The sequence below is a fragment of the Oryzias melastigma genome, linkage group LG13 (genome assembly GCF_002922805.2).
Source record: "Oryzias melastigma strain HK-1 linkage group LG13, ASM292280v2, whole genome shotgun sequence".
Classification (NCBI taxonomy): Eukaryota; Metazoa; Chordata; class Actinopteri; order Beloniformes; family Adrianichthyidae; genus Oryzias; species Oryzias melastigma.
This window is the reverse complement of record NC_050524.1, coordinates 20,021,048-20,040,454: the sequence shown is the minus strand read 5'-3', so window position 1 is coordinate 20,040,454 and position 19,407 is coordinate 20,021,048. Positions and strand designations below refer to the sequence as shown.

Sequence of the window (19,407 nt, the reverse complement as noted above, 5' to 3'; positions counted from 1 at the left end):
TTATTATCAGACAGCCATTAAAAAAAGACTCAGTGGGCTATTTTTTCCATCAAAAACACGTGACGGTTGCTGCTGAACACAAAGAAAGGTGATGGGAGGTTCTTTCTGTCAGATAAAGATAAACAGGTCAAAGATATTCTAATGAAACAAACAAAATGAAGCCTATATGGCTGTTTGGTTAAATGTTGGCCATTGATAGCAGCATCCCATAATCCACTGGGAGAGATCCACTTGCTGTTCTATTGTTCTAAGCATGGGAACCCCGACAGATCTCTAAAGATGAAGGATGCATACAATCATTGTTTTTCAAGAACCGACGTGTTAGCCTTCACTGCTAATCCAGACACATTTGGGGCTCTTTAAAGCAAACAAAAGGGATTTCTCTGCCATTGTGTTTGTCTAGTTTCTATTTTAAAAATGTACTTTTCAGTTTCTAATCTTTCAGTTCAGTCTCTTCTACAGCACATTCCATTTCTTTTCAACCAGAGTGGAGATAATTATGTCTCAATGAAATGAATCACTTTTACTTTTTCTTTTTATTATCTTCAAATAAATTTGAAATTACATCCTTAAATACCAGATGGCAGCTTGTTTGTTGTAGCTGGAGGTGGTGTCGCTTAATGATGCTGAGACATTTGGAGATTATCTGAACATAAAAAATAACTTAAAATTAATTGATTCCATCAAGGCTTTTTGAAATTATCAGGAACTTTGATTTTAACAAAATGCAATTTTTTTTATCATTATTATTTATTCTGAAATGCTCTGGTTTAAATTCTGTTTTTCTGGTGTTAGGGTCATTTCCGACCCAGTAATATAAAACAACTTTGTAAATCAACAATTTAAGCCAAAATTAAGATCATTAGTGGATTTCAGTGAACACATTGACAAACACCTCCTCTCCCAGTCTTGTGAGCTCATCTGTCTTATATAACTTATATAATTGCAAATGAACAACAAAATAACCAAACTGTGGCTTATCCAGACACACAGACTTTTCTCTGTTTTATCTTTCTAATATTTTTGGAAGATTTAAGTGATTTCTAATGGTTTGATTTGTTTGTTTTGTTGGTTGTTTGTGTTTCACTGTGTTTGAATTAAAGTTTCATTGCTATGTTTATGTATTTTTGCACGTTTTTGAAGAAAATTTGTATGGGTTGAAACCGACTCATCACATGATAGAAGTTATTGGAGTTGATCATTTTAAACCCCTCAACATCTAGAGGTATATTTGCTTTTTAAAGGCTCCGAGACCCACAGAAGAACAATAAAACCAACATTTCTATGGATGAGGAAGCTTAACAAGTTAATCAAGAGATGATAATAAAATTAGATGATAGGTTATTGCTTTAAGTGTATTTTAAAGACATCCTGTTAACACCGTGGATGGTAACAGAAAGCTAAAACAAGAGGAAAGTTAATGGTATGTCTTGAATTAGCGACATACACCATGAAGGGGTTAATTTTGCAAACTTTGAGTCGTTGGGTTGAACAGAAAATCTAGATTACTGATCTTATAACGAGGATTCTAGATCTTATCACTGCCCTGCAGTAATTCTTTTTAATGTGTGCATCCTGAGCGATGCTCCATCAAGAGAAAACGGAGCTCAGAGAGAAATACGCCTCATTTCTGAGGAAGTGTTTGTCGTTTTTATGCTGATTTAATGCAGAATGAGAGTGAAGAGCTGAACTTCAGTGGACAGAACAATGCACTTTTAGTTTGTTTTACTCAAAAAAGACCCTAAAATTCATCATGCAGTTTTTCAACCAACACCGACTGTAAATTCCAGATAATATCAGTAGAATTTAAAGTTTAAAGTACATTTCAGATTCACAACCAGATGCCTGAAGAACATCAATTTCCACAGTTCAAAGCCATGAAATGTTTTTTTTAATTTAATAATGATTCCTTGCTTCTGCTGCTGCTGCCTTCACTCTTTATATAGTGAACAGTGCATAGCCAGTAAAATTAAAGGTGTTATTTAAAAATCCAATTTCCTTTTTTACTTCTTTGATTTCATGGTAGTGTTATAGGAAAAGCTGGCCGTGGGATGAATGTTTATCAAATGTTTCTGCTCGACCTTTTTCTGCTTCCATCAGAATCAGAACAAACTTTGTTGCTGCTCTTGGTTACAGATAATAAGAAGCTAAATTTGGTAACTGTTGCCATGCGGCTTTTATTAAAGAGAAGAGTTGTTTAAAGTTTATCTATGAAATGAAAAAAATATCATGTAAATGTATTTTATTGGACTACACTGGACAGAATTTAGATCTGAATTTGGAACCTTTTAGATTCTAGAATATAAAATAAGTCAAATCTAATAAATTGACTTTTGTTGGATCACAGTGGATGTTTTTGTAGACAAACTAACTCTAAAATATGTCATTTCAACTTCCAGACTTGGTTGTTCTGTCCATATCTGCTGCCAAAAGAGAAAGGACGTTAATTTTTTGTTCAGATCTCCAGCTTCTAAACCCAGACAGATGCCCTGCAAGAGCACTTTTTCACCTGAACACCCTCATGCTGCTCTAATGCCCCATCCCCACACAGATGGATGATTTTTTTGGGGGGGCTGCAGCAATTGTTAAACAAACTTTAAATAAGAATGAGCCGTCCAGCTCTGCCTTACAGCCAACACTGCTGCTGTGTCTGATGCAGAAAGAAAACGATTCATAACTCTTAAAAACACTTATTTTCAGACAAAAGCGTCCAGCCAGACTAGCTATAGTCACAGTAGAATTCAAAATGAGGAGCAATTTTATTGTTAGAAAACAGAATGAACAAAGGGCTTCTAGATGAACCCAGAACATGTCCAACAACAGAAAGCTTTTAAGAACTCAGGCTTCAAAACTTTTCACGAGGACGTTTCTCTCCCACCTGTGTCTGCCTTTATAAACGAACAATCATCTGTTCAAATGAAAGAACTAAACCACAAAGTCAGTTTTTCTATTTAACCTGAAAAGGTTTTTGCCTCAGACATGAGTCAAAACTTCTGGAGGCAGCAAATGGTAAGAAAATAAATAAATATCCAGTTTCAGCCAGAACTGTACATCCTTACAGTTGGTGTTTCAGGACAAATGAGTCATTTTCTGTGTATACCAACAGAAACAAAAAAATCACCTTCTCCATTTGTAGAGATGGAGTCCCTAATGATCAAAGGACCTCCGCCATGCTTCACTGTTGCCTGCAGACTCTCATTATTGTTCTGCTCTAAACAGACAAAACTGGTTTGGTTTTTTGGTCTTCCATGAAGAGACTTCTGACCCATGATTGGATATAGACATGGACAAGGACCCCCCCTAAATGTTGCCCCAAAAGTTGATGGCTCACAAAAATCTTCAATTACAAAATAAAAAGTACAAACAAAAAACATCTCTCAAATAAAAAAAATAAAAAAATGACGAAAAGCTCGGTAAATGCAGAGGGTATTATGAAGAAGGGCATTCAATATAAAACTAATACTATGACTAGGTTAAAGAAGACAGATGAATGGATGGATAAACTGGTATGATGATGGCTCTCGATGCATTTTAGGGGTATGACTGGGCCTGTTCTGACCAGACTTCTCTAGATAATGGATGTTTCTGGGTTGCACTGGTTTCTATCAGTTCTGAGTTCTTCTGATTTCTAAGCTCAATGTGTCTTTTAACTGCACCATGAATTTTCTTGGCTGAAACTGTCAGAGTTCATGAATCTTTCTCAGATTTTGGATGTTCTTCGTCCAGTTTTGAGCCTCCTTCAGCTGTTTCCGTTTGCCTTCCTGACTGATCATCTTCACCTAATAGATATAACTAGATAGAGACATTTTTAATATCTATGCGAATTCTCAGTTTCTTTTCAAATTTGGGAGTGTTGGCAAAGTTTTCCACAACAACTTCCATGTATTTGTAAATGCTTTTGACCTATTTTAAGGTATGCTAGAAAGCCTTTTGTTATTTTCACTAAAGCCTAATATTCTCTCTCCTGCTCCATCCACTCCCTTCTCTTTGGGTCACCTTTTTAGTCTCATTCTGATCTGTGGTTCAACATCTTTCTGCTTTTTTGTCTGACACCCAGAAAAGGAGATTGTTGATGGTAATAATACTTTAGGGAGAACTTCTTCTTCCTTCTCATGTCTCAAAGTGTATGCATCATATGGCACATGTAACTCAAATATGACCAATTTACACTTTTAAGTTTGTTTGTGAACAGAAGGAAAAGCTTAACTTTGTATGAAACAGAAGTGTTGATTCTTCTTCTGGGCTTACTCAGGATATTTGAATGTTCTTTGCTTTGTAAATTCATGTTTGCTTACTACTTTTATCTTCTGTTCCACAATAAAGTGAAAAAAATCAGCAAATTTGCTTCATTATGATTGATTGAGAAACAGACTCAATTAGTTTTCCTGCTGGGATTTTGCTTCAGTTTCTTCTCATTCCTCCACTTTTATGGTAGATGACAAATGGTGTATTTAACTATCTTATTAGAAGACCTAAAGTGCTTTACAGTCCCATTCACCCTCACATTCACTCTATGGTGGCACTTTTTGCTGTCTCTGTGTAGAAGGTTGATCCTCTGATCCAGGACTGAGCAAACAAACAGACATTTTAAACCAAAAGTTACCAAAGAGACTTTGTTCCAAAAAAATCCCTTGTCCTTTGACATGCTTCCATTTTCACAATCAAATTCAAAATTTTTTCAGCATAGCCAGCCCATCTGGATCAAACTGCTACGCTATTTAAAACATATAGTTGTAGAGTTAGATAAGCTACTTTTTCTTTAACAGTCCTGGTGTCGCCTGTCCATCCTGAGATAGGATCTCTCCCTCATGTGGGCATCCCTAAGGTTTCTTCTTTTTTACCTAAATCAGTTTTTTTAGGAGTTTTTCCTTACCGGGATGGAGGGTCTAAGGACGGGAAAAAAACAGTTTTATCCGTTGTGAGGAGCTGTAAGCTAGCGGGAGAGATTATATACTAAGGGAATGATGGTTAATTAAGGAAGGCTCACTCCGTGCCAACAATGTACTACTGCAGTGCTGTAGAAACTATGTCCTAGTTTCAGGATTTTGACTTAAAAACGGCATAATCCTAATTAAAAGACCACTGGGAACACTTTTACAATAGATCAAAAGAGGATGGAGGAGGGACTTTGAGAAAATAAAACTTTATAGAGTCTATCTGCAGACTCTAAACATTTCTTGGCTCAGTTTTAAAGCTGGTGTTCATATTATATAAAGATGTTTTATACGATAATGGCTCCAGGTTCATTTGGCTTTGACTGTGATGAATGCTGAAATTCAGGCAAGCACGGCCTGCTGTGTTCCAGTACACCTGCAGTCACTCATCTCTCCCTGTCCTCACCAAAAAGTCCCCTTTGAAGCTGTTGATGAAGGTCAAATGCCTCTTTGTGTGCACTCATCTGCTGCTGTCAGACCCTCCGCCTGGCAGGTGAGCTGTCTCATATCGAGACCCTGCTCACATTATTTCACATCATCAGAATTTGTTTTGATGAAGCCAAAACAGACCACCTAGGAAGCCTGTAAATGAGGCAGGAATGTTCAGACTCATCGGGACACATAACCCTAGTGTGACATTTAACCACAAATGTTTCTTCTATAATTTAATGTTAGTGACCAAACCTCTGAGTCTAAAGAGTTCTAAAATGAGTCTCCAGCTACAGTCCCATGTGGGGTAAAAAACCTCTGCCAAACCACCTGTGCAAAGCAATGAAAGCTGATTCCCTGTGGCAACCCCTGATGGGATAAGCCCAAAGGTGAACAACAAGCCTGGATCTGGACTGAGTGAGTAACGTCACCCATAGACAATGTCTGACTTCCTGGTCCAGTGAAATGAAGCCAATTGAGTCTACATTTTTCTACTGCCATTTGGAGCTAAACAAGGTCAATAAGTAGTGATTGTACTGACTCAATGTTTCTATGACAACTACTGTAGGCTTGTTGGAAGTCCACACCCCTTCTACTGAAAGTGACTTGGAAGAATCTGTCAATGAAGCGGGTAAGCTCAAAGGCTCGGGCCACCGGGCACCACATGCTTTTAATGAGGCATCTGATTGGCTTAGAGGAGGGCAGACATCCCTCAATCCAGTTCATTTATACAGTAAATTGTCCCAACTGCTCATTGACAGGAGTCAGCATTCTGTCACCTCCTCGGTACGGAAGCATTTGTGACTCATAATTCAAAATAAAAGTCAATACTGAAAATGTTTTTTTCATTTTCAAAATGTGCCTGCATTACTTGTCTCTCAAGTGAAATGAAAAAGCAATTCTCCAAACTGCTTTTTCCTTTTCATCTTGAACACCGCTCATGAGTCACCAGCGCTTCCATACCTCTGGCCAACAGCGGTATCCATCTCCAGAGTACTGAATGCACTTCATCTCCCAGCAACCCCAGCACACAGTTCCTCAATGCCGCTCAGCTGATTCTCATCTGCTAATCATCCACATGTTACTTAAGCAGTGCACGGACCCTTGCTTTGTGTGAAGTATTGTTTGTGCAACTCTGCCTGCATTACCAAGCGTTTCATCTGGATTTGATCTTCTGTTTTCCTGACCCTGTTTGCCTCCCGCCTGCCCCGACCCTCGCCTGTATCCAGATTTCTCAAGGTTCTTCTCTGATGCCCCCATGCTCGTTAATGACTTCTGCCTGCCTGATTCTCATTTAGATTTGTGGGCTTTTAGTCGTGCTAATAAACCTGCTGCAGTTGGAATCAGGTGTCTGCCTGTTCTGTGACATCCATATGGGGGATATGGCCAGTCTGCAGGTGATAGTCAAAATATCAAGGTCAGAAACAGCCCAGTGAGCACGTAGACGGAAAATGTCTATGCACATTTGTTTCCATGGCATACTGCGGACAACAAGTTGTAGTGAACACTCATACAACATGTAAGGGAAGGTGTGTCGTACTAATTTTTCCTTTTTTAACCTGTCTGAATTCTGAAGACTGTACAAAGAGTCTTAGTGTTGTCCATGTGATATGTGTGCACTCTTTGCATGCAGCCACACAGTTAGAAAGGAGAAACCACCCTCCACAAACCTGGACAACCCAGTACAGGTATTGCAGGTACCTGCACAGTACGAGTATTATTAAGGCTTCACCATTTTTTTTCCTACGGTCTCTTCAAGTTTTTTTTTTCAAGCGTATGTGCTTTTTATGTTTGTGGTGCTGCTCTTTCTAACTGAAGTCCAAAGAGGACAAATATGTCCTTTAATTGCCGCTTTGATTTACTCCTAGCTGAGTGGTTGCTAAGTGCCCAGACAGGAAGCAGCATTAAGAGTTTGCTGTCTGCAGCATCCATCTGTGACATCCAGAGACACTAAAGGGTGTCTGGTCGCAGAGCTGCATGACTCATAGGTCATAATGTGTGTGTGAATGACAATTTATTTATGCAAGTGTGTGCTTATTTGCTGCTTTGCATTTGTGCTTTTTTGCAGTTTTTCTCGTGTGTTTGTTCCTTTCAAGCAGAGAGGTCTGACAGTCTCCCCTCTGACTTATTCCTTCACCACATGTTGGTTTATTAGCCTGATTAAAAAGCACATTAAAGGAAGGCTTAGTTTAATGGAACATTTTCTTTTTATTTGTATTTTTTATGAGCATCCTTTTATGGTCTACACTGAAAGAGTCAACAACCTTCACAGTTATGCTTTTATCAGGCTATTTATATTATATCCCATGAGCAACTCTTTTCAATAATTGACATCCTGAGTATTCTCTGGTAAATGTAAAGTTCTCCAGAGACTATCTGGATTGATTGGGAGAAGGTCATGTGGTCAAATGAAACCTAAATTGAACCCTTTGGTAGAAACACCACTTGTTGTGTAACCCAGCTGCAGCTCAACAACAGTGTACCCACTGTAAAGCATGGGAGTGGAACCATCATGGTTTGCAGCTGCTTTTCTCCAAAGGGGATGGGGCAACCGGTTTTAAGGAAAGAAATAATGGATCTATGTATGGGGAGATTTTGTGGGAGGATTGAGAAAAAATGTGGCTGGATCTTCCAGCATGACAAGGATCCTAAATACATCACCATGACAACGGAGGAGGGGCTCCATGAGAAGCATTTCAGGCTTCTGGAGTGTCCAGAACCTTGAAATGAGTGTCCAGTCTCTGGACTCAAGTCCAATAGAGAATCTATGGGGAGAGTTGAAAGTCTGTGTTTTCCAGCAACAACCCCAAAACATCACAGCTCTTGAGAAGATCTGCATGGAAGACTGGACCAAACCTGCTGAAGACCTATAAGAAACCTTTGACTGTTATCACTCCCAATTAGGGTTGCATTTCAAGGTGTAGAGGTGAACTTTTTAAAAATGTTGCGTCCAATTGCAATAGGCCAAAAAAGTATTTTGTCAGCAACCTATTGTGCAAGTTCTACCACTTACAAAGATGAGAGAGGCAAAAATCCCAGAACCACAGGGGGAGACATAGTAAATGACCTGCAGAGAGCTGAGACCAAAGTAACAAAGACTACCATCAGTAACGCACTACGCCACCAGAGATTCAAATTCTGCAGTACCAGACGTGTCCTCCTGCTAAAGCCAGTACATGTGCCCAGCTAAAGTTTACTAGAGAGCATCTGGATGATCCAGAATTGGGAGAATGTCCTGTGATCAGATTAAACCAAAATTGAAGTTTTTGGTAAGAACTCTACTGTTTCGAAGAGAAAGAATGCCATATTTACTGTAAAGCATGGGAGTGGAAACATCATGCTTTGAGGCGTTTTTTCAGCGAAGGGACCAGGATGACTGATCAGTCTCATAGAAAAGAACTAATGGGGCCATGTATGGTCAGATTTTGAGTTTTAACTTTCTTCCATCAACAAAGGCTTTGAAGATGAAACTTGGCTGTGTCTTTCTCCATTACAACGATCCAAAACACACTGCCTAGGTAACGAAGAGTGGCTTCATATGAAGCATTTTAAGGTCCTGGAGAGGCCTAGCTAGTCTCCAGATCTCAACCTCATAGAAAACCTTTGGAGGGAGTTGATAATTCCAGCGACAGCCCAAAAACATCACTGCTCTAGAGGAGATCTGCATGGAGGAATGGACCAAAATACCAGCAACAGTTTGTGAAAACTTTGTGAAGACTTACAGAAAACATTTGACTGCTGTCAATGCCAACAAAGAGTATATAACAAAGTATTTAGCTCAACTTTTGTTATTGAGCAAAAACTTATTTTCCACAACAATTTACAAATAAATTCATTAAAAATCAGTGAATGTGATTTTTTTAAACTTCTTTTCTCATTTTATCCCTTATAGTTGAGATATACCTATGATGAAAATGACAGACCTCTCATCTTTTTAAATGGCAGAACATGCATATTTAATGGCTGACTAAATACTTTTTAGCCCCACTGTACATAAATAAATTAATTAATAATCAATATGATTTACTGGATCATTTTATTGCATTATATCTCAGTTGAATTGTTTCTGTGACGAACATTTCAAACCAAACTCAGATTTTCATGTGGGAGAACCTGCAGAAATTGCAGTTGATCAATACTTTCTGGCCCCTTTGTTTATGAAAGTCATTCTCCTGATAACAACAGGCTGCTTAAACTCAAGTTTTTATTTATTCTTCCCAACATTCTTTGTTAGACAACATTCTCTGCACCGTATAACCACTCAGAAATGTTCACACATTCATGTTTGGTTTCAGTCTACTATAACATGCACACACTATGTCTCATGCATAATTTCTCAGCCTCCGTTTTCACTTCCTTCCTTCCTACAAGACATTTTGCTCAAGAACACGTCTGGTGCCTGCAGGGATCAAACGTGGGGCATGATGGGAGGTGAGCTCCTGAGGAGTTGCTAACATTCACTCTCAGCACAACACAAATGCACTCTGACAAACACACAAACATCCTCGGATGTTGGAGCCAAAACTCTACTTGTGTGATCAGTGCAGAATGAGAGCAACAGAACAAGTCCATAACGTCAGGATTTACGGCCATACAAGGACTCGTTTAGTAGGTAATATTGTACACTCTAGATCTGAACACTTTACGGTTGGTTGTGTGAACGAGCTTCCTGTTTATCTGGGCTTCTTCCTCCCCTATAGAGCTGAGAACATGCAAACGCTCAAATTAACGTCACCACATTTTCTTTTTTTCTTCCAGAGCAGCAGTGTTTCCTTGGAGATTTTTCTCCCAACTCTTTCTCTGAAGTCACAGAAATTCACAGTAAACCCTCTGCTTGTGTATTAAACAGATTTCTTCTGTGAGCGAAGCGGCCGTGGATGAACCTCTAAACACTAAGTCTTGTTTATCCTGAGGGTGACATTTTAACAGTGTTGTTCTGAGCAGCTGCAGCCGTGCCGAGCGTGTTTCTGACCCGCTTTTTCAAATAAGACCTCGACGAGGAGAATCTGCGAGGCTGTGTGATCAATAAATGTGCTGCAGCAGCCTGTAAGTCGGTCCGCTTTATTTATTTACTGTGGATTGTTAGTGAGGTTTGTTCAGCAGAGTTCTCGGCTCTGGGAGGATTATTATTATTACACCGGCGTCCTTTTTTAATGAGACTAACAACAAACACACTCTGTGTACACATGAGCAGCTTTTTGACATTTTAACAGTCCAAGAGAACTAGAACTCATTAGGGAGTCATCAAGAATGCCTTTTATGCCAAGAGCAAAAGTAGGAGGAAGATGAGCAGATGAGGTTCTAGTGATTCCTTCATGAGTGGAGAAGGAGCAGCTGATGACCTTAAAGAGCGTTCGGAGTTAATCCTGTACTGAGAAGCAGCAGGGAATGGTGGAGAGAAAAACTTCCTCTGAATGGAAGAATGGTGAGATGTATCTAAAGAATACGACTCAGTAAAAGACAAAAACACTGGAACGCTGTGGCCTGTACAAGCAGGTATAACAAAGGCACGTCCAAAGTGTGGCTTGTAAGTTCTTGTCATAATATCAAGGATATGTGACCCCAGTACTTTCTAAAAACCGGTTTAAAATTTCTTGATTGGGATTGGCTAAATTCCATTATTTATGGTTGTAAACTCTGTCAAAAGATCCTTCTGTGACTCTTAATTCATCCCTAATATCTCGGCTGTAAAGGAAAAGACCAGATTTACGTCTTTCTTTGATCAAAACCATTGTTTTTTACTCCTGAATATGAAAACTGTTTTCTTTTTATCATGCTTTACATTTTAAAGTTTACAATGAATATTTAATAATATATCACATCTAATGTGAGCCCATATTTATTGATGACTGAACCAGTTTTCTGTTTCATTTCTGATCTTATGATCCCACTAGTGGCCTTGTGGTGGAGTGTCCACCCTGAAACTGGAGGATCATGAATTCAAATCCAAAGCAAGTCAAACCAAAGACTGAAAATGGGACGCAGTGCCTCTCTGACTCTCAGCATTAAAGTCCCCCCTATGAGATTTTTATTCATTAAAAAAAACATTCCCATTAGTGTTTTAATTATCATTAAGAAGTTTTTAACCAAAATACTACAACCCAAATGTCTTAAAAAGCCATTTTTCATGTTGATCTGAAGCCTGTTTCCAAAATCTCCTCTGAGGGGGCGTGGCTTTTGGAGCTGAGCTGAGCAGCTCCGCCCCTGACCCCCCCTGTTGTATCCTCATAGCCCTGTGTCTCTCTAGCGTAAATCTTTACTGCTGCTACATAAAAACATGATTTTTATCAGAGGAGGAACTTTGAGGGGTTGTACTGGTGGGTTAAACCACCAAGTGCTTCCCGAGTGCGGCTGTGTCTACAGTTCACCCCTTCTTTAGGTTAACTGCGGTGAAAAAATTTCAGGTAATGGGGCTTTAACTCTAAAAATAAAAATTACATTAATTTGTTAACAATGTATTTATATATATATATATATATATATATATATATATATATATATGTTCTATGTAAAGAAAGTAAACATGTTTTTAGATAATTAATTTGTATTTAATGTTATTATAAGGATTCAAAGGTCCTATCCAAATTCTTCCCTTTGCCTTCATTCGAAGGGGCAGTTAAAGTGCAAGTCGTGTCCAGAAAATGTTCTTTTAAAATTTCACTCCAAGCAGGGGGTAAACAAGTACTCCGTCGTGCCGCATTGTGCTGAGAAGCGTTTTTCTTCACGTGGGTGCGCTCTGAAGCACAGACGTTGACATTTAAATGTAAGTAATGACTTTTTGTTGTAGAATGACCTTTTTAAAGTCATAAAACCACTTTTGTTGCGTATATTTGAACACTGGAAGCTCCACGCAAAAGCTAGCGGACTGACTATTGTTGGTGACGTCATTGAATGAAAGTGACGTCCAAAATATGAGACATTATTTTTTCATAACCCTCTGTTTGGAGGGCTAAATGAAGGGAGAAGGGGAGAATTCTGATTGGGCCAAAGAATGCAGGCTGAATGGTATAGGCTCTCACACATGTTTACCTTCACCCTAAAAAAGTTCCTTGAAACAAAATTTACATGGAGAAACGAGAGCAGAAGAGCTCAATGATGGAGGTTCATCCGGACACGACCTGCTGCAGTCAAAGCCTAGGCCACGGAAAAGCAAACCTTTTCACTAGTGGACCACGGCCGGACCATGAGCGGTTTCTTGTTAATCTATTTAACTAAGAAGAAAATAAAATGGAATTTGGATGAAAATTTGCTTTAATTTTGATTGAAAATAAATATCTATATTTAAAATTGAGCATTTTGCGGTTTTAATTCAAAACTGTGGCTTTTCTTCTCATTTTAGTGCCAATTCCACCAATGGGTTGGTGTCCCACTGGGAAAAACAAAAACTTAGAGAAATACTGTGATCAATCAGTGTTGGAATGATACAAAAATCTGACTTTTTTAATCAGAAAATTTACACAAACCTCAGAAAAACAACAAATCTTTACACACCACAGATGAATGCAAAACAGCTAAAACAAGTCATTTTTTTAGAGCACCATCTATAGGGAGTAACCAGGGAAAACAAAACATCAATAAGGATAGTCAATATAAATATTCCAGTTTGGCAGGCCTGCTTAAATAGCTTAACATATTGTATAAGGCCCCCACACCTGGTCTAGGTCGAGCGCCTCCATGATGAGCGGAGTTCTTTTTGTAAAATTTGCAGCATTTACCAGATAAATATAAAGTGAAACGATGTGATGACTGCAGCAATCAAAGAGCATCTTTACAGAAAGAAAAAAAACTTGAAGAGAGTAAAAAAACATGCGGACAGTCATAGTCGAGTGCTCACATTTCAACAATGGAGGTTAATTACAACAAAGTGTCAAATGCAGGAACTTTTCTTCAATCAAATCAAACCTTCCTGTAATCAGTGACTGAAGACACAAAGACGGAATGACTCATGTCAAAAGTCAAGAGTAGACGGGATAAAATACATTTATAAAAGATTCATGTCGGTGCTGTGAGGAGTGGATGAGGTTCTAGTCACCGAGGTTAAACCGAGGTTTCTCCATCACAGACTGCTGTCTACGCTGAGGTGATTCTAAAGTGAAGCTTTGCTTTAAGGTTGAGGTTTCCAAGCATGGACACTTGGTGGTCTGAAAGATCAGGTTGTGTAAACTAAAGCGCCGTCTGAAATACACAAATAGCTTTAAAGAAAATCTCACACATCTACAGGACTTTTCCCCAAAAAGAAACAAAATCATCAACTTTATGGGTCTAGAACAATTAATGTAAAAATAAACACTTGAAATCAATCAAACATTGGGCCCTGAATCTACTAGACGTTTTCCTGAGAGCTCAAAGTGCAAACTCTCCATACAGAAGGAAAAAAACAGTTTTCATTTAGTTTTTTTTTTACGCTTTCTTCAGCTCCAGCCCAGGTTAAGTTGTCCTCTCCGGTGAGTCATTTGATTCTAAAGGCGTCTTTCATCGTTATGTGATTTCTGCTGAAGAGTTTCGTGTTCCTGATGTTCTTTTGGGTCACTCGCACCTCCACGGCGACTGAGGTCAGGAGGATCAGTCACACAGCTCAGCTCACTGATAGAAGCAGATAAGGAAGTTCAAGGACTCTTTCTGTGGAGAAGAAAGGAGGTTTGAGCTCCGTTCTTCTGCTGACTGCACTTGATTTTATAGATCCAGGAAGAAAAAATACTGTTATTGCTTTCTTTTAAGGTGTTATGTAAGAGCCACGAGGAGCCCAGAGGTCTTCTGAAGCACGAGGACTCTAAAATCTGTCAAAAATGTTTAAAGTTTATATGTTTACAGCTAAACTACAATTGCCAGAAATGAATAAAAGGGAGATGGAATAGAGGTTTTCTTCGCATATGCACAATCAGCAGAGCCTTTAGCCCATGATCAACTACAAACATGCAAGAAATAACCACAGTATTTATTTATAAAGAGAAAAAAAGCAGAATCCATCTAGATAAAATGTCTCAGGAGAAACGCAGACGGAGATCATGAAACAAATAAACCTGCAGCAGAATTCAGATGGTAAAACTAGCTAAATGAGAAGGGAAAGATCGTTATGATCACATTTCTATCATTAGTTTTGTGAAGGTTTACTCCTCAAACAGGTGGTTGGACGATATTTCAAAATAAAAGTTGCTTTAATAATATATATATATTTTTTTGTAGAAATTAAAGTCCAATAAACTGTTGGAACAACCACTAAAAAGTGGTTACAGCCTCATCGATTATAACTCCTTTTGAAAATATTATTCCCAGCATGCTTTGCAGTTTACCAACAACAATTATTGTTTTTAACTACAATTGTTCCCACACTAACTTAGACTCACACACCCAAAGACACTTACACACTTTCATCTCGACACACAATGACACATTTACACAGACACCCTCCTTGACACACACGACACACAAAGACACACACACACAAACACATTCTCTAAGACAATTAAACTCACACAGACACACATACACTAACACTCGCACAGGCATTATAGACACACTAACAACACCCCCCAAACACACCCACGTTTTAAAAACACATGCATACACATGAATCTTGCAGATATGCACTCTTACACACATGCAGATTTACAAACACACCCCTACACACACATTTGCACATGTGCACACTCCCACTAAAACGTACTTACACTTGTGCACAAACACCCCGACACACTTTCTCACACACACACCTGTAAATTGAACCTTTATTCATCACCTCCATTGAGATCTCCCATGAGGTGAAGGTTTGTCTCCAGTCTGGTTCCTGTGAAGGAAAACCGTCTTTGTTCCCAGAAGCGTATCACATCAAGCTTCCTCTGAAGTCTATTAGCTGAATCTATTTCAGGCTCACATTCACAGAAAAAGGAGACGGACAACAAGATTGAGAAAATAACAATTTGTTGAAACTCTTGAGCTGTTGATGGCTGTCAAGCCGAGAATGGCTGAGAAGCTGCTTGAGTTTGTTTACAGGAAACTCATTCAATAAAACCTCCTCTAATGATAGATGGGTTTGTCAGTTTGCACAGACCTCATAAGAATAAAGGTGAGGCTGTGTCACTGTTCATTATTTCTGTCATTATTACTGGAGAATGAAAACAAACACTCATAACAAGGATCACGTGGAGATGTCATCAGAGCTCTCACAGCAGCATGAAGGCATCAGACTATCTGCAACCGCTTCTTGGAAGTGACAAGATCATCTTTCATTAGGTTTTCCATGGAAAGGAGAAAGTATTTAAAGGAAGATGGATATTATGTAATCAGTGGGTTGGACTCATTAATGTGACATTTACATATAACAGATATGGGGACACTATTCTTCTGGCATGATGAGCTTCTCTGTTTTTGAACATCAACCTCATGGATTATACAAAAATATTACACGTGATTGGGAGCAACTGCAAATCGAAAAACTCTTATCAGTGGAAGATTAATTAAGGTTCCTGTAATATTTTTATTAAATGAAACCTCCTCTCAGGTCAATCAGAGGGGTTTTTTTTCCATATTCTGATTAATATGTTTTCCATCGGTGAAGAGAAGACAAAAGTCCAGATAAAAGGTCATCAGGTCAATGGTTGAGCACAGCAGCTCCACAAAGAGACTTGAGTTCTGTTGGGTTTCTTACATTTCCGTGGTCTTTTTAGCAGCTTTATCCTCAAAAAAACTGTTTACTTTCCCTTCAATTGACATTTCTAACACTTTCCGTCTGTCTTTGATGGGTTTATTTGTACAATAATGTGTTCCTGATCTTCATATTCCTGATCTTGTGATAACTCCCAAAGTGAACCTCAGCATCTTCAGCTCAGAAATCTCCATTTTAGTCGTTCTCTTTTGTTCAATACAGCCACACAGATCTCATCACGATCTCAAACACCTTTTCTTTCTGACACGTTTTTGTTTCATAACGTCTGACACTTTCCCCTGCGGTTCTGGCCTTCTGTACATCCAGTTCCACTGAGACTCCTGTCTAATCTCATGTGTCACTCTGTCACAGCAAGAAACAAGTTCAGAGCAGTTCAGAGCTGATCCTTGATGTAGTTTCTTCTCCACCTTCTGAACATCTCACCACAGTCTCACCGCTTTGATACATGTCCTGTAAAACTACAACATGCTTTTCTACAGCCTTCCTCCAACGTTCCACAGCTGCTCTCTCTGGATCCTGTAGAAATCCTTCTTAAAAGACTAAATTTGATCTAATAAACATTGACGGAGAGAGATTCTAACTAGGGCTGGGTATCGCCGATAAAGTTTGTCTCTCCTGGAGGGCGTTTTAGTTTGGCCACTAGGTGGCGACTGCGCTAAAGCAATACACCCTATTCCAGAAGAAGAAAGTATGAGAAAAAAACGTTTTTTTAGACCAAACATGATTACTTAAAAAAAATATTCAAAGAGTTTTGAAAATTCATGCCTGTGAGTTTATAATGATGTTCATTCAGTCAGAATGTATGTTTAGATAGCATTAGCCGTCCTATGGGAAATCCCATTATACGTTAGCATCAAGCTAGCAGACTTTAGCTTTATATGTTAGATTGATCTCTTCTTATGAATTGATTATTGATCTATTAAGCTTAGATTGATTCAGATCACTGACTCGATTCTATCAACTCTAACTGAAACACGTGTTCAGCCAAACTAGAGGAGGTTAATGTCATCATGTCCAGAACTACATTCTCTCAACATTTATGTTCATTTGTGCTTATAACTATTATTTTTTCAAATTTTCATGTTGACCTGAAGGTCTGCAATTGTTTTTCTCTGTGAGTCAGAAATATTACGAACCAATAGGAGAACAACCATCATTTATGAACCATCATGATGAACTGAACCATCATGAGGAACCACTATGAGCTTTGGATTGTTTGAAACACTGTTAATTGTTAAACCCTTAAAGTCAGAACTTGTAATGTTCAGAGGAGTACAACCCAAACTAGAACCACACACAGTAATATGCATTTTAATTTATTTGGAGAAGAGAGCAGAGTTAATTTATGTCCAGCTCCAAACAAAATATAATCGAGTTTCTTCTTACGCTGAAACTTCTCGGTAACAAAGGAGATCCCACTGGAGAAGGAGCACTCTGGAGATGTCATGGAGTGAAGGGGAATCCAGTCAGGAGGAGCAAACAAATCCGACATCTGAGATCCAAAGGCAAAAACTCAGAGTAGATCGATACATTAATGGACAGATTTAATCTTAACCAGGAACCGAAAAAGGGTCAAAACACAGACAAGCAAAAACTGTGGAGCTATGAAATGCTGGAATGTGAGCTTAGGCAGAGTGTGAGGAACGAATTACTTCACTACTCACTAGTGCGTTTGTCAAATTGTAGTGTTGTCTGAATCTACAATTCCAAAATTGAGTCCCCTAGAAAATTCCCAGAAGTCTTTGTGAAACACTAGTGTGCATCAATGCTCACTATATTTGCAAGTAGATCACAATGGATTGGGTTTTATCATTTTTTTTTTAACTCTTCATCTTTATGGTTGTTGGAGGCGTACACAGATCCAATCTGTGTCTCATACTAAAGCTGGAGGTTTGGGAATGTGTATTTTTATGATTGAAAGACTGTCTACGTCAGTGAATCTACAACAGCTCCCTCTACTGGTAAGTTTAGTTCAAGACAGACAGGACAGCTCTCAGGGAAGCTTGATAGCTGTTTTTATTGTTTTTCTGTAACTTAAAATCAAACATGGCATGGTGGCAAACACACAAAGGTTTCGCCTACAGTGCATCATCTCTGTCATCAAGTGAGCATCCATCGTGAAGCTGCAACAAGATGCTCTACAGACAAGGTTTCAAGTGGGTTCCAGGTACGGTTGGAGTGAGAGCGGGTTCAGAGAGTAGAAAGCTCAAGCAGCCAATTTTATGATGAGTCCCCTGCAGGATGAGTCATCAGGCCAAAGCAGCCATGCAGGAGGGGGCTCGGGCAGGCAGGCAGGCGGGCGGGCAGGGAGGGAGGGGTCACCACAAAAATAAGCAAACTCATGCGTATCACTACATTATGTCAGGATAAATGGATTGCTCTAAAAACAAAAGATTCTTCTAATATTTACAAGTTAAAACCTAAAATGTGATGTGTGGTTTTTATGCTGCCTTTAGTCTGAAATAAGTTAAACTATAAAATAACTATAAAGAGCAGCAAACAACGCATGCAGACATCTTTCTTACTGATGCAAAGTGAAGATCTGACATGATTCACATCAGTTGTGGTTCCACCACTTTCATTTTCAGGTTTATACAGATGATTTTTACGCAGACACGGGGCTGCATGTCTGTCCTCCCTCCTCCAGTCATGTTTGCGCTGGTTTCCCGTCATCATCCGGGCGTCAGGATCAGCCGGAGTCGCTGTGCTCCGATCCGCCCTTGGGGTGCTCCCCGTCCGACTCCTCCTCGATGGCGATGCGCGTTTCCGCGGAGGAGCACAGCGAGCTGATGCTGCTCTGCTCCGCGCACAGCGCGCACGCCAGCGCAGATGCCGACGAGCCCTCGTGGCGGCGGAGTCCGAAGTGGTTGCCATGGTTACCGCAGAAGGGGAGGGACAGCCCCGCGGCTGTGGCCGCGAAGGTGAGGCTGTGCTTTTTGGGCAGCGTGCCCCACTCCCTCTGCTGCTCCTCGTGCACGAGGCGCGTGAAGATGTTGACCCTCCTTTTCTCCCTTCTCTTTGAGCGGAAGTAACCTAGCATGATGCCGCACAGAAAGACGGCATAAAAACTCATGACGATTAAAATGTAGAGGTATGCGTTTCCATCCGCGTTGGCTGCCTGGGATCCCGCGGTGCTTTGGGTCTGAGGGGTCACGCGCTTGAGTGATGGCGTGGAGTTTTCCAAGTTCTCCATGTTCTAAAGTCTTTGAAGAAATAAACAAAACAAGTTTATTTCAAAAAAGTCAAGAAAACTTTATTAACGTGGACAAAAAGTACTAAAAAGTGCGCCTTTACGCACGCTTTACGCACAAAGGATAACGTTTAACCAAAGTATCCAAAACAGATTTAATTGAATAAAGACAAAGAGTTCAATGTTAGTTT

At 39.4% G+C, this 19,407-nt stretch overlaps 1 protein-coding gene across 1 annotated transcript; it reads right to left on the bottom strand.

The window, feature by feature from the left end:
- Positions 1-18,019: 18,019 nt before the first annotated feature.
- Positions 18,020-19,364, bottom strand: kcne4 (potassium voltage-gated channel, Isk-related family, member 4). The gene has a single exon (XM_024277585.2). The coding sequence runs from the start codon at positions 19,217-19,219 to the stop codon at positions 18,716-18,718; it is 504 nt and encodes a 167-aa protein (XP_024133353.1). The 5' UTR covers positions 19,220-19,364; the 3' UTR covers positions 18,020-18,715.
- Positions 19,365-19,407: the final 43 nt, after the last annotated feature.

What these genes read in the sequence shown, in the direction of transcription:
- kcne4 (XM_024277585.2), bottom strand. Translation starts at nt 19,219, where the DNA reads ATGGAGAACTTGGAAAACTCCACGCCATCACTCAAGCGCGTGACCCCT.